This window comes from Sorex araneus, chromosome 9 (assembly GCF_027595985.1).
Source record: "Sorex araneus isolate mSorAra2 chromosome 9, mSorAra2.pri, whole genome shotgun sequence".
Taxonomy (NCBI): Eukaryota; Metazoa; Chordata; class Mammalia; order Eulipotyphla; family Soricidae; genus Sorex; species Sorex araneus.
Genome location: NC_073310.1, coordinates 106,792 through 133,737, shown reverse-complemented (window position 1 = coordinate 133,737; position 26,946 = coordinate 106,792). Strand labels below are relative to the sequence as shown.

At 44.3% G+C, this 26,946-nt stretch overlaps 1 protein-coding gene across 2 annotated transcripts; it reads left to right on the top strand.

Moving 5' to 3' along the window:
• Positions 1–707: 707 nt before the first annotated feature.
• ZNF140 (zinc finger protein 140) lies at positions 708–23,220 on the top strand. Of its 2 annotated transcripts, none has more exons than XM_055146660.1 (4): positions 708–1,068; positions 4,212–4,338; positions 4,762–4,857; positions 19,753–23,220. In XM_055146660.1, the coding sequence occupies exons 1-4, from the start codon at positions 1,060–1,062 to the stop codon at positions 20,907–20,909; spliced, it is 1,389 nt and encodes a 462-aa protein (XP_055002635.1). In that variant the 5' UTR covers positions 708–1,059; the 3' UTR covers positions 20,910–23,220. The 2 variants fall into 2 exon arrangements, with proteins under 2 accessions (XP_055002635.1, XP_055002636.1); XM_055146661.1 differs by lacking the exon at positions 708–1,068 and adding an exon at positions 18,618–18,657 and having other exon boundaries at positions 4,316–4,338.
• Positions 23,221–26,946: the final 3,726 nt, after the last annotated feature.

Below are 26,946 nucleotides of genomic sequence, written 5' to 3'. Positions count from 1 at the left end.
ATCTCACAATGAGAGACGTTACTGGTGCCCGCTCGAACCAATTGATGAGCAACGGGATGACAGTGACAGTGAATATGCGTGTGTTGGCACGTCTTCCCAAGACCAGGGACAAGGGGCTTTCTGGGCAGTGTTAGGGTACGAGCCCGCTTTCTACTGGTGGGCACGTTCTGGGAGCTGTAGTGAAAGGCGGCGGGGGTGGGGTGGGGAGAGGGGGGAAGGGGAGCTGGAGGAGTGCTGGTGGCATTTTCTCCCATGAGGAGGGTCCGGGTAGTTTGTCAGGGGTCGCTTCCGCCTTCGTTCGGGAGCGAGGTGCTTCCTGGGAGTGCGTGTGTACGTGTAGAGCCGGCCGTATAACGTAAGCTCAGGCGCGGCGGGGCGGTGCCTTCTGGGAAGTGTAGTAGTGACGCGCAGCGGCCACGGAGCGTTGTGGAAGTGTTTTCTGGGTTGAGCGTAGGCCGTGCAGCCTTGTGGGAAGTGTAGTCTAACATGCCGTGAGCGGCGGAAGTGTAGTCTACTTTAGGGTGACGCGCGGAGGCGCGGCTGTCCCTGGGAAATGTGGCTTACTCTCCGGTGAACGGGGGCCGTGCTGCCTTGTGGGAAGTGTAGTGTAGCTTAGGGCGGTGCGCTGTAGCCGCGATGCCCTCTGGGAAATGTAGTTGCCTGGGGCCCGCAGCCTGATGGGTCTTCGGTAACTGAGGCTTAGTAGGACCCCCCCGCCCCATCCCTCCCCCGGCTCGGCACTAGCGCAGCTTCCCTGACGCGAGAGCTGCGTTAGGCCCACGGCTGATGCAAGAAGGCCCGCTGGTGGCTACGGCAGTGACTTCTTCCACACTTGGCGACCCCTTGCCCACCGAGGGCGGAGAGAAGCGCGGCGCAACCCCGTTATAACGGGTGCAGACTCAGGGGCGGGGTGCAGGCTCGCTCGGGTGTGGAGCGTGCGGAGTTGGGGCGGAGTCCGCGCTTCTCGTGGCGGGGGTCTTGCGCTCAGGCTTTCATTATTTTTCCAGTCAGTGTCGCCGTGTCACGCGCTCCGGGTCTCCGCTGCCCCTGCCGTGAGCCATGGCCCAGGTAAGCCCGCCGGTGCGCGCCCGGACTCGCGCTCCAGAGCCCCGCGCCGCTCCGCGCAGCGCTTCCTCGGACATTCGTGCTCCAGCCCACGAGGGCCTGACCGTCCGGGTCCTCTCATCTCCGGGCCTGACCGTCCCGGGGCCGCTCTCTCAGGGCCTGTCCGTCCCGGGGCCGCTCTCTCAAGGCCTGTCCGTCCCGGGGCCGCTCTCTCAGGGCCTGACCGTCCGGGGCCGCTCTCTCAGGGCCTGACCGTCCGGGGCCGCTCTCTCAGGGCCTGACCGTCCGGGGCCGCTCTCTCAGGGCCTGACCGTCCGGGGCCTCTCTCTCAGGGCCTGACCGTCCCGGGGCCGCTCTCTCACGGCCTGTCCGTCCCGGGGCCGCTCTCTCACGGCCTGTCCGTCCCGGGGCCGCTCTCAGGGCCTGACCGTCCGGGGCCGCTCTCTCAGGGCCTGACCGTCCGGGGCCGCTCTCTCAGGGCCTGACCCTCCGGGGCCGCTCTCTCAGGGCCTGACCGTCCGGGGCCGCTCTCTCAGGGCCTGACCCTCCGGGGCCGCTCTCTCACGGCCTGACCCTCCGGGGCCGCTCTCTCAGGGCCTGACCATCCGGGGCCGCTCTCTCAGGGCCTGACCGTCCGGGGCCTCTCTCTCAGGGCCTGACTGTCTGGGGCCTCTCTCTTAGGGCCTGATCGTCCCTGGGGCGGCTCTCTCTGGCTCTGACCATGCCAGAGCTGCTCTCTCAGGGCCTGACCGATCCAGGGCTGCTCTCTCAAGGCCTGACCATCTTGGGGCTGTTCTCTTAGGGCCTGACCATCTCGGGGCTGCTCTCTCAGGGCCTGACCGTCCTGGGGCCACTCTCTCAAAGCCTGACCATCCCAGAGCTGCTCTCTCAGGGTCTCACCGCCCCAGGCTGCTCTCTCTGGAGGCCTGGCCATCCCCGGGCCGCCCTCCCAGAGCATGACTGCTGCAGGGGCTGCTCTCCATGGCGGTCTGCTCTCTCCCAGGTGCCTTACACGTGCAGCTCTGCAGTGGTTCCTGAGGGAATGTGCGTTGTGGACCGCGGCCCAGCCCTGCAAAAGAAGGAGCTGCTGCAGAGCATGGGGATGCTGTGGCAGGCGCCAGGCCTGCCATGAAGTGTTCTGGCCCAGGCCAGCCCAGGTTCCTGAGTAGTGAGCACTGAAGGTTCTGGCTTCAGTAGTGAACCACACCAGGTGTTGCACCATAGGCCATTTGGTGGGCAGATTGAGCTGGGCCCTTCAGAATGCAGACCTTTAACCCACTGAACATTCAGGCTCCTGTTTTTGCATTCCTTAGGTATAAGTACTGTTTCACTAGTGCCTCCCAGAAAGGGTCTAGCGCTGCTTTTCTAATCAGTGCCTCTGTTTTTAGTTCCACTTCTCTATTATGCTTTGGTTTTTGGGCTGCAGGCAGCTGTGCTCACGCCTGCTGTGTGCCAAGAGGTTCTTCCTGGTGGTGCTTAGAGGATCATGCTAGCTCTGGGTTCCAGCTTGAACCTGTACACTCATTGTTTTTGTCCTTTTTTTCTCCAGACTCAGAGCCTCCCCATGGTTTGCCGGTTAGTCCAGGTTTTACCCGTGGTGCAGATTTTTACTTTAAAATATAGTGTAAGGTCTGGGGAAATGTCTCTAAGGCTTTGCCTGCAGGAAGCATGGATTTGATTTCCCCATTGCATGGTTCCCCAAGCACTGGAATGATGCCACCCCATGCTGCCTTTTTTAATGTAAAACCAACCTATGTATTTGACATACGCCTATGACAGCTACTGCAGGCTTTTGATCTGGGTTGGATCTTCAGCATCCCATATCGTATCATGAGCACCGTCAGGAGTAATTCCTGAGTTTGGAGCCAAGGACACCCCTGATGTGCCCCACCCTGTGGTAGTTTTTAAAAACCGCAAAACGGGCTTTTCCCCCCGACCTTCAGGGAAAGAGGGGTATTGTAGCCAATTCCTTCATAGGTTTTTTCTGTTCTTCTCCTTGATCTGTGACACTGCTAAAATGGCTTCTATATTTTATAACAGTTTCTTCAGGAATGGGGAGTACTATAACAAACTGTAGAGCATGTACCCCATTTCAAGGGTTTTGCTATCTGCTACATTATTTGCAGCATGAAGAAATTCTTCCCAAATCTTAGTCCAGTATTGGGCCAGAGAGATAGTATACTTTGCATGCTGGAGGTCTGTGTTTGATCCCTGGCACTGCATGATACCCTGAGCACCATTGTGTGTGTCAACATTCCAAATAAATTTGCATTAAGAAACAGACATACAAAGGAGGGAGGTGGAGCGATGATAGGTTGCTTGCCTTGCATCTATCCATGGGACCACATATGGGCTCCTGAGTCAACCAGAAGTAAGCCCTGAGCACTGCCAGATGTGGCCCCCCCAAACATAAAAAAGTGAAAAGAAAAAACATACATTGCCTACTTAACACAAAAGAATTATCTTTACTATTCATAAAGTGTCATAAGAGCCTAACGATTTTTACAATTAAAGCTAGGAATCCATTTTATCCATATGTATAGCCATATATTTTTCACAAAATTTAAAATTATTTCAAGACAAATAACACTTTTTTTCCCAGTTGTACAATGGAACAAGCAAGCCAGGCTCTTAATTATAGTCTTAGTAATTACTCAGAATTCTTTTTGGGGGGTCACACCCAGTGATGCACAGGGGTTACTCCTGGCTCTGCACTCAGGAATTACCCCTGGCGGTGCTCAGGGGACCATATGGGATGCTGGGAATAGAACCCGGGTCGGCCACACGCAAGGCAAATGCCCTCCCTGCTGTGCTATCGCTCCAGCCCCTATTTCTCAGAATTTTGAATGCTGTTATTGCTTCCCTCCCCTCCTATCTCATCCCCCAATCATTCCCAGTGGGACTTAATTCAGTCCTTTTTTTTTTTGGTCACATCTGCTAGTACTCAGACCCTACTCCTGGATCTGCACTCAGAGATCACTTCTGATGGGGCTTGGGGCACCATATAGGGTTTCCAGGGGCTCAGACCATCTCTAAGGCAAATATCCTATGCACTGTATTGTCACTCCAGCCCCTTATTTCACTCCTTGATCATATTTTTTAGGAAACATGGGCAATGTTTGGCAGTTACCTTTATATTGTTTCAGGAATCACTGACTTTCAGAGATGTGGCCATAGACTTCTCCCAGGAGGAGTGGGGATGGCTTCAGCCAGCTCAGAGAGATTTGTACAGACATGTAATGTTGGAGAACTATGACCATTTGGTCTCACTAGGTAAGTATTCCTCATCTTTTCTAAGTTAGAACTTGTCTTTTATGATGATTATTGTGAATCTTAATGATCTCATTTAATATTACCAAGGCAGTTAGTTTATTATTAATATTTTTTTCTGGCTTGATTTTGGGGAACACTGGAAGTGCTCAGGGCTTACTCTTGGCTCTGCACTCATGAATTACTATTGATGGGGCTTGGGGGACCATTGGGGTGCCTGGGAACAAACCTGGGCTGACCATGTCAAGGCAAGCACCCTTCTCACTGAGTACTACTAGATAGTAATCTAGTAGTTCTTAAGATGGTGATTATAATTTCACTCAATCTTAAAATATCTTTCATATTTATATTTCACATTCTTCATAAGGCCCTTTTCTGAGGAATTCAAGAATAAATTTTGAATTTATTTCATTTTTCTGCAAACAGGTCTTAACATTTCTAAGCCAGATGTGGTTTCCTTATTGGAGCAAGGAAAAGAGCCCTGGATGGGGAAAGGAGATGTGAGAAGAGATCTGTTTTCAGGTGAATGATTCAAATAATGACCATGCTAGTTAGTGAGAAAGCAAACTTGTATATATGTGTAGAAAGTTTCTCTTTAAGGATACTGAAAGTATAGAGATTATGAAATCCTGCCTGCTGCTTCCTTAGGGTCTGCTTTATACCTGTTTAACTTGTCTGTCTAAGTCTCTTTATTTTTTTGGTTTTGAGAACACACTTGGCTATGAGCAGGGCTTACTCCCAGGTCTGTGCTCAGGGTCACTCCTAGTGCTACTGGGGAGATGGATGTGGTGCTGGATTTAAACCAGGATCAGCTACATGTAAGGCAGGCACCTTACCCCTGTACTTTCTCTGACCCTGATTCTCATTCTGACCCCACTTTTTGTTTTGACCCCAGTTTCTTACAGATAGCTGTGTCTTCTTTTTCCATTGAATTTCATTTTTAAAAAATTTCCCCTTTTATTGAATTTAGCATGTTTCTGCCACATAAAAATGATAATTTTTTTCTGGAGTCAAACCTGGTGGTTTTCAGGGGCTACTCCTGGCTCTGTGCATAGGAGTGACCCCTGCCCTCTTTTTTTTTTTTTTTGGCTTTTTGGGTCACACCCGGTGATGCACAGTGATTACTCCTGGCTCATGCACTCAGGAATTACTCCTGGCGGTGCTCAGGGGACCATATGGCATATAGGATGCTGGGAACTGAACCCAGGTCAGCCTCATGCAAGTAACACGCCCTATCCGCTGTGCTGTCACTAGCGCCCCCTCCCCCCCTACCCCATGCCCTCCTTTTAAATGCATTACTTGGACACATGCTTACCATGAGATGACATTCTTTTTTTTTTTTTTTTTTTTGGGTCACACCCGGCGATGCACAGGGGTCACTCCTGGCTCTGCACTCAGGGCGCTGCTCAGGGGACCATATGGGATGCTGGGAATCGAACCCGGGTCAGCCTTGTGCAAGGCAAACGCCTTACCCGCTGTGCTATCACTCCAGCCCCGAGATGACATTCTTATTTAAGGCACACCAGTATGGTTGTGGTGCTTGCTGGGGGTCAGTGTGGTGGGTGCATATATATGTGCTCATCAGGGGTTGCATTTTCTGGGAACGGACCTGGTAACATCTCTTCTAGTTGTGTATTCCAGGACTTGCACTTTTTCTGTGGTGCTTACACCCAGTTGTGGTGAGACTGAAAGTTGCTTGAAGCACTGAGATTGCAAACAGCAGAGCTGCCAAGCTCATACTCCTACACATATGGGATACTAGGAATCAGAATGCCTGACTACATGTATGTTTGCAAGGCAGGTGCTCAGAGCTACTGCTCTAGTCCTCTAGGCCCTAAAATAAAATTTACTGTGTAACCACCACACAAATTAATAAGCAGAATACTGTTTCTCCCCATAGCATTCTCTAGAAGAATATTACCTTGTCAGAATTAACCCTATATTGACACATAGTAACTACCGAAAGTCTGTAGTTTACCTAAGTATGTCTTTGTATTCTTTTTTATAGTTTCCATTTTTCTGCTTACATTAGTCATTTTGTAGAAGTTACCAAGTTATAATAGGTTATCAAATTCCTTCACCTGGCTTGGCCCAAAGCGCACACAAAATTTACCCGAAGACTAGGGTTGCCTGGCATGTCCAGGCCCTGGGTTTTATCCCAAGCACTGCATGCCCCCTGAGTAATACTGGCTGTGGTCCCACAACCTTAAAAAGAGTTATTAAAAGTAATTTATAAATTCTGATCTGATAATTACATTATTTCTGCCATAACTAACTCTGGGTTTGATGCTCAGATCTTTAAGTGGTATTTTCTTTCTCTTATTGGTAATGCCTAGTAGCTTTTTCCTTGAAAGATAGACTTGATGTACTGGATAAAGGAGTGTGTGGAAAATTGGTCCTTAGTAATGTGATGCTAAACTATTGGAGGATGGAATCTGTTCTATAATTTTGTTACTAGGTTTCAGGTAGTCAGCCTTCAATGCTTCTTAGTTTTTTCCCCACTCGGGCTGGGCTGGCTCACTACAGGTGGGGGTGGATTTTTCTACTTCAGGTATATTAGGCTCTGGAAAATATTTTCTGCTAAGAGCATGTCTTCTTAATGAAACTAGAATATTCTTTTATGCTTCTAAATGTTTTTTCCCCCTACCCCTACTGAAAGCACAAGATTTAAAAATATTTTTCTTATTATGAAGACCTGGCAGTTTCACCTGGAAGTAAAACCCACAGAAGTGTAGGAGGCTTCCACCGTGATTCAAAGTTCCTTTCTTTAATCACTGTATCATTGTCATCCCGTTGCTCATCGATTTGCTCGAGTGGGCGCCAGAATGTCTCATTGTGAGAATTGTTGTTACTGTTTTTGGCATATCAGATATACCATGGGTAGCTTGCCAGGCTCTGCCGTGCAGGCGAGATACTTGCCGGGCTCTCTGAGAGGGGCAGAGGAATTGAATCTGGGTCAGCCTCATGCAAGGCAAACGCCCTACCGCTGTGCTATTGCTCCAGCCCTTTAATATTTTTTTTAATTTTTAATATTTGATCACTGTGAATTACAAAGTTATTCATGATTGGATTTCAGTTATACAATGTTCCAACACCAATCCCTTCACCAGTGTCCACGTCCCTTATTTATTTTATTTTTTTTTGAATTTTAACAGGGGCCTCCCCACTGTTGCTTGGAACAAAGGGGTTAATCTTGGAGATACTTGGCTGGTGGTACAGGCTTGATTACTCAGTGCTTGGGCCTGGCAATGTAGTTGATTCCAGAAGTCCTGGGGACGACCAAAGCCATCTTCAGCCCTGCTTGTGGGCCACTGAGGTCACATAATACCCTGTCTTGCTTAGGGATCCAGGTGAAGTGAAGGATAGAGCCTTAGGGCTTCTAGACAGTAGGTTTATAAGCCATCCCTTTGAGCTACCTCCCTGGCCCTCTTTTGCAGTTTTTAACTTGGATTTACCAATATTGAGCCTCCAGCTATTCAACAATTGCAGTTTAGGTTTTCCTACTAGAATACTGATGCACACTGAGGTTTCTGATCCAGTAACTTGTGATTCTTTATATCCCCCTGTTTCTCTAATTTTGGGATAGTGATTTGCCCTGTGACCTCATTTCTCTGACAGCTCTAAGAAGAATTTTGATATAGTTCACTATTTTATCTGATTGGGTGGCATGGCAGCTTCTAAGGTAGTTTTTGGTTTTGTGTTTTTGGAGACCTTCCAAACCGTGCACAGGAATCCCAGGGCCTTTCCTTGTGTTACTTAGCCAACAGGGTTGCCCAACATTTTAATACAATTGAGGATTGAAGCTACTTGTGGCGTATTTGATATGCCAAAAACAGTAACAAGTCTCACAATGGAGATGTTACAACGGGATGACATTGCTACAGTGGGTAATTAAAAAGGACGGTTTGAGGATGTAGTGCTATAATTTTTAAAAAAAAAAACTCTTTTGGTGTTGGGGATTATTCAAGTCAGGGGTCTCCAGGGCCATGGCTGGCAGTGTTCAGAGACCTCCAGGCCTGTACCCAGCAATGTTTGCCCAAACTGGTGTCATCCGCCTGCAAGGCATGCACTTTAACCCCCTACATAGTCCTAGCTTCTGAGATCTTCTGTGTAGAACCAGAATTCAGAAGTCTCCCCGTAGTAAGTTACTTGCTCTTGTTCTTTCAAATTTTTTTTCTTATATTTGCACTGTGTTCCATAGTTCTTTAATAGCCCCTTAAATAATACTAATGGTATAGGGTGTTTTTTTTTTCTTAAAAAATAGCAAATACATTTGAAATTCTTGCTTTGCGTATATTAATTGCTGACTTTCATCGGAATCCTTTGTTAAGAATGAAATTCTTAAGGACCAGGAGATCTGCCTCACATGCTGGGGAAAAAGGCAGCTGAGATAGAGAAGGGAACACCAAGTAAAGGGTGTTCGGAGTACCAGCTCAGGATGGGAGATGCGTGCTGAAAGTAGACTATAGACTGAACATGAAGGCCACTCAATACCTCTATTGCAAACTACAACATCCAAAAGGAGAGAACAAAAGGGAATGCCCTGCCGCAGAGGAAGAGTGGTGGGGGGTGGGGTGGGGATGGTGGGAGGGAAACTGGTGGAGGAGAATGGGCACTGGTGGAGAGATGAGTAAATGATCACCATATGACTGAAATGCAAACACGAAAGTTCATAAGTACCTCACGGTGATTCACTAATAAAAAATTACAAAAAAAATAAAATTCTTAGTCCTGAATATATCAGGGTAAGGCACTTGCCTTCCATATAGCTGAATAGCTGACCTGGGTTTGATCCCCAGCACCACATATGGTCTTAGATCCCAGTAGTCACCTGGGTGTGGCCTCCAAACCAAAAATAAAAGCAAAAAAAGAAAGAAGAAATTCTTTTTTAAAAACAATTATTTATTAGTGAATCACCATGGGGCTGGAGCGATAGCACAGCGGTAGGGCCTTCGCCTTTCACGCATGAGATCTGTGTTCGATTCCTCCGCCCCTCTCGGAGAGCCCGGCAAGCTACTGAGAGTATCGCGCCCGCATGGCAGAGCCTGGCAAGCTACCTGTGGCATATTCGATATGCCAAAAACAGTAACAGTAAGTCTCACAATGAGAGACGTTACTGGTGCCAGCTAGAACAAATCGATGAGCAACGGGATGACAGTGAATCACTATGAGGTACAGTTGTAGACTTACAAACTTACGTGCTTGCGTTTCAGTTATACAATTATCAAGTACCCATCCCTCTACCAGTGCCCATTCTCCACCACCAGTGATCCCAGTATCCCTCCCACCACCCCTACTCCATTCTCCCACACCCACCCTCACCTCTGTGGCAGGGCATTCCCTTTTGTTCTCTCTCTTCTTTTGGGTGTTGTATCTTGCAGTAGAGATATTGAGTGGCCATCATGTTTTGTCTATAGTCTACTTTCAGCACGCATCTCCCATCCTCAGCTGGTACTCTAAACACCCTTTACTTGGTGTTCCCTTCTCTATCTGAGCTGCCTTTTCCCCCAGCATGTGCGGCCAGCTTCCAGGCCGTGGAGCAAACCTTCTGGTACTTATTTCAGCTATTCTTGGGTGTTAGTCTCCCATTCTGTTACTTTATAGTCCACAGATGAGTGCAGTCTTTCTGTGTTTGTCCCTCTCTTTCTAACTCATTTCACTTAGCAAGATACTTTCCATGTTGATCCACTTATATGCAAATTTCATGTTTTCATCTTTTCTAACAGTGGCATAGTATTCCAATGTGTTGATGTACCAAAATATCTTTAACCAGTCATCTGTTCTTGGGTACTTGGGTTTTTTTCCAGATTCTGACTATTGAAACAGTGCTGCAGTGAACATACAAGTGCAGATGTCATTTTGACTATACTTTTTTGCATCTTCAGGATTATTCCCAGAAGTGGTATTGCTGGGTTAAATGGGAGCTCAATTTCTAATTTTTTGAGAATTGTCAGTACTGTTTTCCAAAAGGGCTGAACTTGTCGGCATTCCCACCAGCAGTGAAGGAGGGTCCCTTTCTACCCACATCCACGCCCAAACTAGTTGCTTTTGTTCTTTTGGATGTGTGCCGGTCTCTGTGGTGTGAGGTGATATCTCATAGTTGTTTTGATCTGCATCTCCCTGATGATTAGTGATGAAGAGCATTTTTTTTTTCTTTTTGGGTTACACCCAGCAGTGCACAGGGGTTACTCCTGGCTCTGCGTTCAGGAATTACCCCTGGCGGTGCTGGGGGAACCATATGGGATGCTGGGAATAGAACCCAGGTTGGCTGAATGCAAGGCAAATGCCCTACCCGCTGTGCTATTGCTCCAGCCCCTGAAAAGCATTTTTTCATGTTGTCTTTTGCTATTCGTATTTCTTCCTTGAGAAAGTTTCTGTTCATTTCATCGCCCCATTTTCTGATGGGGTTGGATGTTTTCTTCTTGTAGAGTTCAATCAGTGCCTTATATATTCTTGATATCAACCCCTTATCAGATGGGTATTGGATGAATATCCTTTCCCGTTCTGTAGAATGTCTTTTAATTTTGTTCACTGTATCTTTTGAGGTACAGAAGTTTCTTAGTTTAATAGTCCCATTTGTTTATCTGTTTCCACTTGGTTGGTCAGTGGCGTGTCATCTTTGAAGATACCTTTAGCTTCAATATCGTGGACGGTTTTGCTGATCTTGTAGAAGAAGAAATTCTTTTTTTTGTTTGTTTTTTGTTTCTTGTTTTTAGAAGTTGTTTATTTAGGAAGCATGGTATCGAACAATAGAGAAATCTATAAGGAATTTTGTGATCATGTTTACACATTTTCTAATTAAATACAATTCTTTTTAGATAATTTTTTTCTATTTACACTCTTGAAAAAAAAAGTCTTTCTACTTGAGAGCTTGATTCTAATGATACAAAACAAGCCCAAAGGCAACCCTCCCCTTCCTCTCCAAATAATCTCAAAACTGAAGTGCTGAAATGCTTTCTGCTTTTTTTTTTTTATGAATCACCATGGAGTACAGTTGTAGACCTACAGACTTTCATGCTTACATTTCAGTGATACAGTGATTGAGGATCCATCCCTTCACCAGTGCCCATTCTCTACCACCAATGATCCCTCCCACCACTCCCATCTCATCCCCCTCTATCCCACCCTGCCTCTGTGGCAGGGCATTTCCTTTTTGCTGTCTCTCCTTATGGGTGTTGTGGTTTGCAATAGAGGTATTGAATTACTATCGTTCGGTCTGTAGTTTACTTTCAGCACGTATCGCTCCCAAGTGGGCCCTCCAAGTACCCCATACTTGGTGTTCTCTTTTCTATCTGAGCTGCCTTTTTCCCCTGCATGTGAGGCTGGCTTCCAAGCCATGGAGCAGTCCTCCTGGTATTCACCTCTACTATTCTTAGGTGTAAGTCTCCCATTCTGTTTCTTTATATTCCACAAATGAGTGCAATCTTTCTATGTCTGTCCCTCTCTTTCTGACTCATTTCACTTAACATGATGATCCACTTAACACTTAAAAGTGGATCCATGTAAATCCACTTTTACGCAAATTTCATTACTTCATCCTTTCTAACAGCTGTATAGTATTCTATTTTGTAGATGTACCAAAGTTTCTTTATCCAGTAATCTGTCCTTGGGCACTCAGGTTTTTTTCCAAATTCTGGCTATTGTAAACAGTGCTGCAATGAACATACAAGCACAGATGTCATTTCTACTATATTTTTTTGTATCTCCGGGATATAGTCCCAGAAATAGTATTGCAGGGTTAAATGGGAGCTCAATTTTTACTGATTTGAGGATTGTCCATACTGTTTTCCAAAAGGGTTGGACCAGTCGGCATTCCTACCAGCAGCGAAGAAGAGTCCCTTTCTCACCACACCCACACCAATACCAGTTGCTTTTGTTCTTTTGGAAGTGGGCAAGTCTCTGTGGTGTGAGATGATATCTCATTATTGTTTTTAATCTGCATCTCCCTGATGATTAGTGATGAAGAGCATTTTTTCATGTGCCTTTTGGCTATTCGTATTTCTTCCTTGAGAAAGTCTCTGTTCATTTCATTGCCCCATTTTCTGATGGGGTTGGATGTTTTCTTCTTGTTTTGCCAACCTTGTAGAAGAAATTCTTGACTAGTCTAGGGAGATGGCTTGAAGGGCTAGAGCACGTGTTTTGCATGTAGGATTCTTGATTTTATTCCTCACCCTGCTGATTGCCTTGAGCACATGTAGGAGTTGCCTCTAAGTGTTGTGTAGACCCTCAGTGCCTTGGGTATGACACTTCCCCTCAAAATATGTCTTTATACCACTCTCGCTTTTTAATAAGCATTTATGTGCTTAAGTTTTAGAAATTCATGTGGCTTCTCTCAAAACAGGTATGGACATTGAATATAGTGGCAATCACCTTAGAAAAAGGTGATTTTAAGGGAGGAAGGGAGATATGAGTTCACAAAGTGAAATGAGGGGGCTGTTGCTGAGATGCATGTGCGTTTGATGGCCCTAAGCCAACTCCCCAGATCCCCAGGCCTCCCCAACAGAGAGATAGAGAGACAGGGAGACAGAACCACAGCCTGATGGTGAAAACAGCCCCTTTTAATGCAGAGCTGCTAGCATACTTATAGAACATCTGAGGGGGCTTGAAGTAAGGACATAGGTGTGATTGATCATTTGGCAGAGGAAATTCTTTTTTTTTTTTTTTTGGCTTTTTGGGCCACACCCAGCAATGCACAGGGGTCACTCCTGGCTCATGCACTCAGGAATCACCCCTGGCGGTGCTCAGGGGACCATATGGGGTGCTGGGATTTGAACCCGGGTTGGCCGCGTGCAAGGCAAACGCCCTACCCGCTGTGCTATCACTCTAGCCCCTGGCAGAGGAAATTCTTTTGGGGAGATTAACTCAAGAGGCACTTTGTCTCCCAGAGACTTCTACATTGCTCTTATCTTTTCCTCTAGTTGTATATGTTATCAATACTTGCAGTTGTTTGGGTACACACAGTAAGAGAAAAGGATCCCAAAACTTAGTTCTCTGGGCTCTGAGAGCAAGCAAGGATTTTACTGTAAATCCCAGACTAAGTCCTCAGGCCAGTTCAGCTTGTCCTTCCCCTTGGGGGTCCTGTCTCTTAAGTCATAACAGCTTGCATCAAGATCATGGATTTATGCTTTCTAGAATGTCCCATTTTGATGCTGGGGTAGCTTTGCCACTCGTCCTGGGTCCATCCCAGTCCCATGGTGGGACCTCCCTTTTTGGGTGTCAGGAACTATAGCTACTGAATCCTGAGTCTAGTAATTATGACCAAGTAATTATGCCCAGGAATAGATATATTTCAGAATCAGTCAACTCACAAATACTAGGAGCATAGCATTTCTGTGTTTAACTAAAGAACATTGCTCTATAGTAAAATATAAAAAGGTTATAGGCCCAGCAGACTGGCTGTCACGCCCACAATTTGCCTCTGGGCTCCATCTTAGCATACCTGCAACGCTGACCCAGAGACTCTCAATTGAATCTTAAAATGTATTAGTGCCATACAGAGTTGTCTCTGGAACCCAATCATTTACAATCTAGAAATTTACATTTACAATTGCAGCTGTGCGAGTTCACATGATACTCAAAATGAGCAATGGAAATAAATTATCTAGTGTCTGCCACTGGCAGGTAGACTTAAATGGTGGTGGGAAATTTCAAGCAAAACATAATGTCCAAAATGAGAGAGAGAGTATTGGGGAAATTGTCTGCCATAGAGGCAGGGTGAGGACTGGGATGTGGGTGGTAGAAAATGTGCACTGGTGGAGGGATGGGTGTTCCATCATTGTATGGCTGAATCTCAAACATGAAAGCTTTGCAACTGTATCTCATGGTGATACAATTGAAAAAAAAAGTAATGTGGAGTTCATGCCCAATTCAATCAGGTTAATCAATGGCTGAACAAATAGCAGTACTCCTACATTATTAAAAAGATAGAAATGTTATAGGGGAAATAGAAAAGCAGTTACCAATACACAGCACTTCAAATACAAAACAGTACAAATACAAAGTTCAGAACTACCAGAAAGTTTTGGCTTATAAGCAATCAAGATTGACTTGGGGGGAACTGTTATAATGATAGGTAAAATACAAAGGAATGGTTAAAGATAGACTTTAACTAAATTAGGGATTTTAGCAAGAGCATGGTAACATTCTCTGGGAGGAGGAAAGGGTGTAATTCACTGAGGAAGCTTAAGGTTAATATCCAACAGGGAGATAAGGGAAAAACGTAATTAGCATTTAGGGTTAAAGCACTTAAGGTTAATACTCAACAGGGAGATCCAACAGTATTCTAATCACTTTGAATCTAGTGTTGTTAGTCGTATATTTTTACTCTTGTTCTAAGAAAACATAGGGCAAATAGTAAGTGAAATATCTTGCAGTTAACTTCAACAGCTTTGTGTGTGTGTTTGTGTGTGTGTGTGTGTGTGTGTGTGTGTGTGTGTGTGTGTTTGGTGGAGCCAGAATTAAACCTGTGGCCTTACATGCATGGCAAGTATTCTACCACTGAACTACATCTCAGACCTCAGTATTTTTCTGGTATCATTAAATGGCAGGTTCAGCTGGTAGACAATATTTTGATTTCCAACTAGAAAGATTATCTGTTGCAGTATATTTTTATATTTCATTTCTGACCCTTTATATGATTTTTTACTCTAAGTTCACTCTGTATCTGACATTTTTTCTGTGTTCTCTTTATCCTCTTTTTTTTTTTTTTTTTTTTGAGTGTGGGGTGTTAAGCCACAGCTGACTATGCTTAGGCCCTATTTATAATCTTTGCGCCTGGAGAGATTACTCGGTTTATATCCCCAGTCCTCTTAAGTGCTCCGCTTATATATATATATATATATATATATATATATATATTTATATATATGTATTTGGTATGTAGAAGAGGTAGAAAAGGAATTTAGATTTTCCCTTTATTGAGATAATTTTCTTTTGTTTTGTTTTTTGGGCCATACCCATTGGTGATCAGAAACTAATTCTAGCTTGATGATCAGGGATTGCTCCGGACAATGCTCAGAGAACTGTGTGGTGCTGGGGATTAAACCCAGGATTCCTATGTGCAAACTTGTGTGAACACACAAAAAGGGAAGGGGGCCAGCAGGGCTCTATCTCTCCCACCACCTGCGTTCGGTAGTCTCACGCCTGTTTCCCCCCACCCCGGGGAGGCTGATGGAGATGGACAGGCGAAGGAAGGAACGAGTGCCAGGCTGGTCGGTATCAGTTGCAGTTTATTCCAATCTCTGTTCCCGTTCTGCTTCTCTCTTTCTCTCGCCCTCACTCTCACTTCTTTTGCCTTGTGCTCTGCTTCGGTGTCTTCCCCCATGCTTTTGTGTCTTCTTCGTTCTTCTCTCGTGTCTTCTTGTATGTCTCCTTCTCTGTCTGTCTCTTCTGTCTTCTTCCTCTGTCTTCTCTGTCTTCTTCCTCTGTCTCCCCTGTCTTCTTCCTCTGTCTCCCCTGTCTTCTTCCTCTGTCCCCTGTCATCTTCTTCTGTTGTCTCCCCTGTCATCTTCTTCTATCCCCTCAGTGCCCCACAGTCTTAGTTTATATAGCAAATTACATAGGGTGGTGATACAAAGGTGGGTTGAACATTAACAAATCAACAAAGAAGGGTAAAACCATTTCTTGAGGAGATTAGCAAAATCTCATCTAAGGAAAACTCATTTAAGGAGAGCCAAAGAAGGGTGTGTCAGGGTGTGAGCTAGTAATCTGCTTAAATAGTTATAGTAAATCTATTTCTTATATTTCTAGCAATGTCATTCTGTATGAGCACAGTAAGAGATATAAAGTTTGGTTCTTTCTGAGGACATCTCACGATACATTCCAGACCACAGTCCTCAGGCCAGGTTAGTCTTCCTAAACCCAGCAGAATCCTAGTCTCATCGTTACCTTTGGATCATGACAGCATTGTCTATGATCATGCCCTCAACTTGTAGTTGAGTATTGTGGTGCTTTGGCCTGGCCCATTTCGATGCCAGGGTAGCTCACAGCTTGCCCTGGGTCCATTCCGTCCCTCGTTGGGACTCTGCTTTTGGGGTACTGGAACTAAGGGCAAATGAGTTGAGAAAGCAGATGCCCAGGAGTAAATATTATTGGAGTCAATCAACTCCCAAGTTACAAAGCATATTATTAACTGTCTTCCTGTGTCCATACAGAAAGGACACTGCTCTAAGGTAAACTATGCAAAAGACACTAACTTACAATACAAATTCAGAGTCCTTAGAAGGACCTGATCTTACAAGATAACAGAATCTGATTAGGGAAAAGGGGATTAACTGGTTGGGAAAGAGGGTGCAGAGAAGAGTTTACAGATAAACAAAGGAATGGGAGTGTCTCCAGAGCACTTAAACCTAAACTCCTTGTGGCAAGGGAGGAAGGACAAACCAATGTTATCCTACACAAACTTGTGCTTAGTCTGTTGAGCTGTCTCCCTGGGCCCTATCCTGATCTTTTATTTTTATGTGCCTACCACATAAATAAAGATCTTGGGAACTTACTTAGATAGGTATTAAAAATATGAAGTCTGGGTGTGAGGTTGTCTGGCTGCAACATCTGTCACCCCATTGATCCCCAGGGTTGATTCAGCTGATCTGGCTGCTAGGTGGGGGTCCCCTTCCTCCCTCACCACTCCATGTGTGTCCCTCCCGAAGCTATGCGCTCAGTTGAAGAGGACGGCCTTCTCCAAATAGACATGGACCAGTCTTCGGTCAAGGATATACCAGTAGCTGTGCTCCCCTGCTAGAACCTCCAAACAAGCTCTCAAGATCCATTTGTGGGGGAATGTAGGGTACTCATGCTTCTAAGACTCCAGACACATCCAAATAAGGTGCTGCACATGGCAGTCTGCCTTTCTTTAAAAAAAAAAAAATGAAGTCTATTTACTTATTTCTAGAAGCTTAGTCAGTGATAATAAAAAACAGTATTCCACAAAAGCAATATATGTCAATTGTGTTTTGGAGAAAAATGAATTTTTTAGTGTTATTTAGATGCAATTTTAAACTACAGAAAAATTATAAGAATACTAGAAAGAGGGACTAAGGAAATAGTTCAGAGGAATCCCCAAATGCAACTCCTGGTGTCTCATGGTTCCCCAAGCTTAGCCAGGTGACCCTGGTGGCCCCTAGCAGCACTGCTTTAGTTTGGTCTGTTTGGTCTGCACAGTCAGGCTGAGTGTCAACAGGAATGGACCCAGGAGCCCCTAAGCACTGCTCAGTAGACCACTTAGAAGGAAGAAAAAAATTCCAAACCCAGAACAATACAGAAAATACTTACATAGTCTCTATTTATAATCACCTATTGGTAATATTTGAAAATAACATGAACATTTGAAAATATGTTGTATATGTTATGGCCTTTTATCTTGATATTACTGTTCGTCGCCCGCGTCGCGATTTCCCTTCGCCAGCAAAGAGTGAGACGACACGGGTTGAGGATCCTTCTGCAGCCGTTTATTCAGTTAACTGACGATGAGAAAGAACCCCAACCCGGCTAACGGCAGTCCTTATATAGCCCTGGTTGCCCCGCCTCTGACGTGGTGCTCATCTATTGGCTCTCGCCAATCACCCCATATGAGGTCATTCTGTCATGGCCGCCACGCATGCGCAATGTGCTCTGGCTGCCACGCATGCGCAATGTGCTCTGGCTGCCACGCATGTGCAATGTGCTCTGGCTGCCACGCATGCGCAATGTGCTCTGGCTCCCTACATATTACTGTATATAGTATGCATAAAGCCCATTACTCTAATGTATATTAAATACATTACATTAATCTACATTTTCCAAGAATAAGGATATGAGAAGATTTCTCCTCTTCTTTCCCTTTATTATTGTGAGCTATGTAATTCAGCTGCGCTTGATTGTGGTATGCAGAAGATTGCACACACTTTGTTGTGATATTGGAGTTGTACATGGCATATGAAGCAGTGCCTGGGATTGAACTTGTGGCCTTGTAAGCAGGCACTCTATGGTGAACTAGCCATCTTTTTTTTTCTTTTGTGGGTCATACCTGGCAATTAACCAGGGGTTAATCCTGGCTCTGCACTCAGGAATTAGTTTTGGCAGTGTTTCAGGGACCATATGGTTGCTGGGGATGAAACCTAGGTTAGTCACGTGCAAGGTGAATGCTTTACCTGCTGTACTATCACTCTGGCCCCCCTGAAATATTTATAATGTCAAAATTCTGTTATACTGGATCAGAAAGATGACTGAAAGAGCTAGAGTTCATATTTGTTTCATGCTTACCTTTTTCTTTTCTTTCTTTTTTTTTTTGATGGGTGGTACTCCAGTATGTTGTTGATCGGGGGATGTGGGACCACTCTTGTCAAGGTGGGCTGCATGTCCCCGTGCTTGGGTTCAGTGATGCTAAGTGGCTTCTAGGGCTATGTCCGGTGATGCTGGTGTGGAACATGCAGTGCTGGAGATCAAACGGGTGCCTGTACCTCTGCATTGAGCTGTTTCCATGGGCCCTCTAGTGAATGCTCTACATGCTGGAGCCCTGGGTTCAAACCCCAGCACTGCAGGGTCCCCTGAATTTTCACTTACTTTTCTTCTTTAAGTGGTTAATCTCTTGCCTAATTTATAAGTTTACAATATGTATGTGTAGGAAAGAAGACAAGTACAGCTTAGTACCATTTGTATTTTAGGTACCCGTTAGGGTCTCAGAATGTATCCCCTGAAGATAATTGGGAGATATTGTATTATAAAATTATCTTTGAAAGAATAATAGGGGACCTTCCTAATACTAAGCATAGAGAAAATGAGAACTGTGTTTATATGTCAAAAATAATCTGATGACCATACTGTTAAACTAAATTTGATCTTCAGATAATAGTTTGTAAAATAGAATTCAGTGAGGATCATAGGAATCATTTTGGATTTTGGGCCACACCAGTGGTGCTCAGGGGCTTTTCCGGTTTGTGCTTGGGGGCTCCTGGTGGTGCACAGGGGACCATGCAATGCAAGGTTCAAACCTGGGCCTCCTGCCTGAAAGACCGTGCTTCTGTGCTCTGGCCTATCTCACTCTCTCCAGCCCCAAAAGCTATTCCTCCCACCCCAAGTGAATTCCTACTCATTTGTACAGAATAAGTCTCTCTAAAATGTTTCAAAGTTTCTGTCATTGTGATACCTCAGTGGGACCTGAGCAGCACATCTTTATTGGTAGCATTATGAAGCTGCTAAAAAAAAATGGGAAGACTACCTGTCTTGACTTTCTGATAATTCTTCTCCTCACCCTGAATTAATGCCCTTTTCCTTACTCTGATGTTTTCTGATATACTGTATATGCTGCTTAGATTTCAGAGTTGTATGTGATAATTACATAGTGCTCTGCTAAGACTTGTAAATGTTAATTCATTGAAAAGGGGAGGAGTGGCTTTCATCAATACAGAAAACCATACATTTGCTTCTTTCTTTGATTTTCAGAGTCAAATGGTACAGTCAAAGAGTTTTCTCCAAAAAATGTCACATGTGAAGTTGCGCCATCCCAGTATTTATTAATGGAAAGAATTTTAAGTGGAGGCCCTGCATATTCCAATTTTAAAGAAGGCTGGAAGTGTGAGGATAACACTAAGATGAAAGGAAGTCAAGGATTTATCAGACAAGTGACAGTTACTCTTCCAAAATCTTTGTCTCAGCGAATGAGTATCAGTACTGTGAAGAGGCCCTATGGATGTCATGAATGTGGAAAATCATTCAGTCGGCGCTTTTCCCTTGTCTTACATCAGAGAACACATACTGGTGAGAAACCCTATGTATGTAAGGAGTGTGGCAAAACCTTTAGCCAGATTTCGAACCTTGTGAAACATCAAATGATACATACTGGAAAGAAACCCCATGAGTGTAAGGACTGTAATAAAACATTCAGTTACCTTTCATTTCTCATTGAACACCGGAGAACACATACTGGGGAGAAACCTTATGGATGTGCTGAATGTGGAAAGGCATTTAGCCGTGCCTCAAACCTCACTCGACATCAGAGAATTCACGTAGGAAAGAAACAACATGTTTGTAGGAAATGTGGGAAAGCCTTCAATAGTGGCTCAGAACTTATTCGCCATCAGGTTACTCATACTGGAGAGAAACCTTATGAATGCATTGAATGTGGAAAGGCATTTCGCCGTTCGTCACACCTTACTAGACATCAAAGCATCCATACTACCAAAACCCCTTATGAATGTAACGAATGTAAAAAAGCTTTCCGTTGCCGTTCATTCCTTCTTAAACATCAAAGAATTCATGCTGGAGAAAAGCTCTATGAATGTGATGAATGTGGTAAAGTTTTCACATGGCATGCATCTCTTACACAACATATGAAAATTCATACTGGAGAAAAACCCTATTCATGTACTGAATGTGACAAAACATTTAGTCGGAGCTTTTCCCTTATTCTACATCAGATAACACATACCGGAGAAAAACCCTATCTGTGTAAAGTATGCAATAAATCTTTCAGCTGGAGCTCAAACCTTGCTAAACATCAGAGGATACATACCTTGGAGAACTATGAATATGAAAATTCATTTAACTACCATGCATTCCTTTCTGAACACCAGAGAATTCATGCCATAGAGAAAATCTAACAAAGTATGGATAGTATGTATATATATATATATATATGTATGTATATATGTGTGTGTGTGTGTGTATTTAACCACATATGGCAGTGCTCAGGGGCTAATATTGGCTCTGTGCTCAGGGCTTACTCTTGACTTTGTGCTTGGGGGACTGTATGTGGTGCCAGGGATGGAATCTGGGGTCAGCCACATGTAAGGCAAGTACTTTATTTCTTAAATTTTCTCCTATTCAGTTCTGAGTTTTGGTTTTGGTTTTTGGGTCATACCCAGCAGTGCTCAGGGCTTACTCCTGGCTCTGTGCTCAGGGCTCACTTTTAGCGGACTTGGGGGACCATATGGGGTGCTGGGTATTGAACCTGGGTCAGCCACATGCAAGGTGTGACTTGATGTATTATCACTCATGTCCCCAGTGTGGATTGTAAAAAACTAGAGCGTGCCAACGGGCATGTGCACTTGCGGGCTCTCCGGGCGGCTCTGTCTCACCGCCCACGTTCGGTGCTCTGGAACCGCTATGTGTGGCTGTTGGTCAAGGGCAGGCGATGGAAGGAAGAAGGCCAAACTGGTTGCTCGATCAGTTTATTTCATTCTCTCTCTCTGCTTCTCTCCCGGTTCTGGATCTCTCTTTGGATCTCTGGATCTGGCCCCTCAACCTACTCTTACAGCCTAGTTAAATCCCCCCAGCATGAGGGGTTTGGGGCGTACACATAGGTGTGGTCACAGTCAATAGGGGTAAGGTTCCTTTCCCTCAGGGGATGCTTCTCCTAGGACTGATTCTCTTTCAGCAGGAGTCCCATGAGTGTTTCTCTTCTCATCCAGCAAACATATAAGCATTCATAATATTAATCATTTTGTATGGACACAATAAGAAATGCATTAAAGCTTATAGAATTGCTCTCCTGGGGCCATCTCTATCTCAGACTACAGTGCTCAAGCCAGAACAGTCTTTCCTATCCCTAGCAGGGTCCTAGTCTCATCATTACTTTTGGATCATGACAGCATTTGTCTATGATCAAGCTCTTAACTTATAGTTAAGAATTAGGCACTTTGGCCAGGCACATCTCGATGCCAGGGTAGCACATAACTCACCACTTGCCCTGGATCCTTCCCGTCCCTCGTCGGGACCCTGCTTTTGGGGTGCTAGGAACTGAGGGCAACTGAGGCTTAAGTGGAGAAAGCAGATGCCCGGGAGGGAATAATATTTGAAGCCAATTAAGTCCCAAGTTACAAAAGCATAATATTGTCTTCTTGTGTCTATACAAAAAAGACATTGCTTTAAAGTAAATTATTCAAAAGGCATAAGGAGAGGAGAAAGGTAATATTAATTTATAATATAAGTTCAGTATCCTAGGAAGGTCTGACCTTACAAATTAGCAGAGTCAGATTAGGGGGAGAAGCTGATTAACTGTTTTTTGGGGAAGAGAGCATAGAGAAGTGATTACAGCTAAACAAAGGGATGGGAGAGATTTGGGAACACCTTGATGGGTGTGACTGGGGTAAGCCTAAACTCCGGGAAAATCCAGGACAAGCTCCTTGTGGCAAGGGGGGAGAGGACAAAGTAATGTCATCCTACAGTAGATTTTAAAAGTTCCTTACTTTGACATCAGAGAACTGATGGTAAGAAGCCTTATGTAAATGTGTTGAATGTGAGGATATGTGAATCATATCTTATTTAACATTCTGGAGAAAATTCAAGGAATATGTAAGCCATGAATAGCTTTGATTGTTATTTTTGGCAATACTAGAAGATAAAAATCAGTTGGTATTGATAAGGTTCCTCATCTGATAGGCTTCCCATAATCTCCACTTGTATTTTTTCAGTACCATAGATCCTACTCAGGGTGTCACACGTACCAGGCAAGGACTCTACTACTCAGCTACATCCCTGCTGTACGTTTGTAAAATTTTACCAGAAAAAGACACATGTCAAATGTGAGAAGCCTCCTAATTGGAGATGAGTCCTCATTTTGTATCTAGGCTTAATCAGGACAGAATGCATGGGAAAGGATGCACATTTTTGTGGACATCAGAAAATTTGAACTTAAGCAAAGTTGTGCAGATTGATTGCTGATACCTTCTTGTACATGTAATATTTATTAACAATGTAAAAAAACTTAGGAGAAAAGTAACTGCAATATTTTAGACCTGCAGAAATTATACCATACAAAAACTTAACTTTGTATGTAATGAATGTGACATAACCTTCCAGTTTTGAAGAGTACTGAAAGGTATCTGTGTGGGAAAGTTTTTTTTTCTTTAAAGCCTTTTTTGAGTTAAGCATATTCAAGGAAGGTATGAATAAAACTAGCTTTATAGTAAATGGTATTTTGTGAGGTTTTTCCATAAAGTATGTGTGATTATGAATATACAACTACTTAAGATATTAATACCAGGAATGAAGGGTAGCAGACTTCTGTAGGAACATTATATACACACAATTATAGAAACATTTTAGATATCTTACAGTTTTAACTTTGAGACAGTTTGAATGTTAGGTAATGTTATCCTTTAGTTTTTAATCCGAGTAAGATATTCCTTCCTTCCTTCCTTCCTTCCTTCCTTCCTTCCTTCCTTCCTTCCTTCCTTCCTTCCTTCCTTCCTTCCTTCCTTCCTTCCTTCCTTTCTTCCTTCCTTCCTTCCTTCCTTCCTTCCTTCCTTCCTTCCTTCCTTCCTTCCCACCTAGCAATGCTCAGGGGTTACTCCTGGCTCTGCACTCAGGAATTACTCTAGTGGTGCTCGGGAAATATGGGATGCTGGGATTCGAGCCCAGGTCAATCGTGTGCAAGGCAAATGACCTACCCGCTGTACTATCACTTCAGCCCCTCTTACTAGCTCTTAGATAAATGAAAGGTACATCACAGGAAAATGCCCAGGTAATTTACTTCTTTTGTGTACAGTGAGAACATCTGTAAGCATGAATGTGCTCTGGCATCATCTTCCCAGCTGATGGCTTACACAATAAAGCTGAGCTTGCTTTGATTGGAAGGTAAGAGATTTTCTGTTTTGGGGCCACATCCAGCTGTGCTCAGGGACTACTCGTGGCATTGCTCAGGGGTCATACTGTCAGTGCTCAAGGAACTATGCAGAGCTGGGCTTAGACCCTGGACCTCCCACATGTGCTATCACTGCAGAGCAGCAATCTTACAGAAAGAAATTGGTACTGTGGATAAATTGACTTTATTGATCATTGATATTGTGGGAGCTGTTTTAAGGATTTGTGAAAGGTGTTCTTATATATCTTGTTTTATAGTGATTTAAAGGAGGTGGAAGTCAGAAGATAAGTCTTTCATGATCCCTTTGTGGTTCCTGGAACAGGAGAGGGTTTTGCATCAGGTGCGGTTAGTGGTTCCGTTTCCCTATAGTACTGGTCTAATGATCCAGCAGACTCAATGGTAATGTAGTGGCTGTGACAGGTTCCAGCAGAAGAGTCATAGCACAAACATCTAGGCTTTGGAAGTAAGGCCATACCTTCTCTTCTGTGATTGGTTTACTACTGGATTGTGCCTAGTGCCAGGATGCATGGCAGTAGGTCAGGAGACTCTTTTATCCAACATTCTCATCATGAACTAGGTTATTGGACATCTACCCAAAGCATTATAGTACAAAAGGGGAAAGATACAAAATAGGGATCATGAGATTTTATGCAGTAAAACTATATGTGAAAATAGGTTTAGACTTTGAGAAAATTTGTCTTTTCCCTCAAACTCTGTTTTTAGTCCCTTGGGAAAATTTTCTTGGTAAATTTATAGGAGGGAAAAGTAACAGGTTTATGCAGGGATTTTATTTGGGGTGGGGGGTATCCAAAGTGGTGTTCAGGAGCCTGAGGCCCTCTCCTCGCAATTCTTGGTCAACCCAACTGGCAGTTGGATGTGAGGGCACAAGCATGCAATGTAGCTCAAGCCCTATAATGCTGAGGATTACCCATTTCATGGTTTGGTTCTCTTGTACCATATCTGGTGGTGTTAGGGTATCTGTGGCGCCAAATCTGATGATCCTCAGAGAGGTATATGGTGGGTTCTGGGATTGAAACAGGGTTGATCACATACAAGGCATATACCTTAACTTTACAATCTCTTCTGCTCTTTATGGTATGATTTTTCTTATTTGTGCCACCAGGCAGTGTATGCCTTCTTACATGTTAATAGATTCAGGGATGGCAATACAAATTTTACAAGAAGGGGCAAGGGAGATAGCTCAAGTAATAGAGCATATGCCTAGAATGTGTACACCTCAGACTTTTATCTCTGGCAGGGCACGGCCCCCTGATCACTGCCAGTTGTGGACCTGGTGGCTCCTGAATTTTTCTGAGGTGACCCTTAGGCACTGTTGGGCCAGCACCAAATTGACAGGCCTGTCTTGCCACTGGGCTAAGCATAGTAGGAAGTGGCTCTGCCCCTCTTTCCCAGTACTGAAAGGGGTTGCCTGCTCCACAAGTACTTTTTGCTTATTAATTATTTTTGGGGGGAGGATCCACAGCCATGGTTCTGAGGGCATACTACTGGCTCTGTGTTCAGGGCTCACTCCTGGTGGGGCTCAGGGTTCACATGTGGTGCTGGGGATTAAATCCAGGTCAGCCACTTCCAGGGCAAGTGCCCTACCCACTGTACTATCACTTGAACCCCTACAAGTACTTTTTAAGGTGTTACAAAGAGGAATCTCACAGTGGACAGAATACTGATCTGGAAATGAGGAATGGGTGATGGTCTGAGTGATTTTGCCTGGTATGGGAACTGCCTCTGGAACTATATGTTGCCTTCCCACACATTTATAAAGAGCTGTTTTGTTCTGGGACCTTAGTTTATAATCTCTCTTTTTTTTTAAATTAGTGAATCACCATGAGTTACAGTTACAAACTTATGAACTTTCATGTTTGCATTTTGTTTATATCCTTCCACCAGTGCCCTGTCACCTCCACCAATGTTCCCAGTATCCCTCCCACTCCCCCCACCCCACCCACCTCTGTGGCAGGGCATTCCCTTTTGTTCTCTCCTTTTGGGTGTTGTGGTTTGCAACAGAGGCACTGCATGGCCATCGTGTTTGATCTATATTCTATTTTCAGCATGTATATCCTATCCCGTGCGGGTCATTAAACCACACTTTACCTGGGTTCCCTTCTCTATGAGAGCTGCCCCTTCCTCCAGTGTGTGGGGTCAGCTTCCAACCCTCGGAGCCAACCTCCTGGTACTTATCTCTACTATTCTTGGGTGTTAGTCTCCTATTCTGTTATTTTATTTTATATTCCACAGATGAGTGCAATCTTTCTATGTCTGTCTCTCTCTTTCTGACTCATTTCACTTAGCATAATACTTTCCATGTTGATCCACTTATACGCAAATGTCATGACTTCATCTTTTCTAACAAAGCATAGTATTCCGTTGTGTAGATGTACCAAAGTTTCTTTAACCATTCATCTGAATTTAATCTCTTTGAAGCAAAGCAGTTATAACATAGCCACAAAGTAATTTGCAGTTACCTTTTCCCAACGACAGTAAGTTCTCAGATATGTAAAGGAATGGCTTTAGTAATATTCTTTTTAATGCATTTGAGAACGAAAGTTGTTTGCATCAGAGAAATACCACTACATTGAGGACATCTGGGACTCTCTAGGCCAAACCAGGGAAAGGTTGGGCCTTCAATATTTATCTCTTATTCACTCAGGTGTGAGCATAGTCTTAACCCACAAGTACTGGTTGAGTTAGAAAGATTATTTTTATTTTTTTTTTAAATTTAAATTTTATTGAATCACCATGTGGAGGGTTACATAGTTCTCAGGATTATGTCAGTTATACAATACTCAAACACCCTTCCCTTCACCCGTGCCCATATTCCATCACCAACCACTCCATTATACCTCCCGCCCCCTCCCGCCCCCCCAGTCCCCGCCCTTGTAAGTGATAAGTTTCACTTCGTTTACGCTTTATCTTGGTTACAGTCCATGTTTCAACACATAACTCACTATTGTTGCTAGGGTTTCCCCCCAAAAAAGAAACGACAGTCCCACTATCAAGGAAGCATTTGAAGGCTCTCCATTACTGAGAATGTAGAG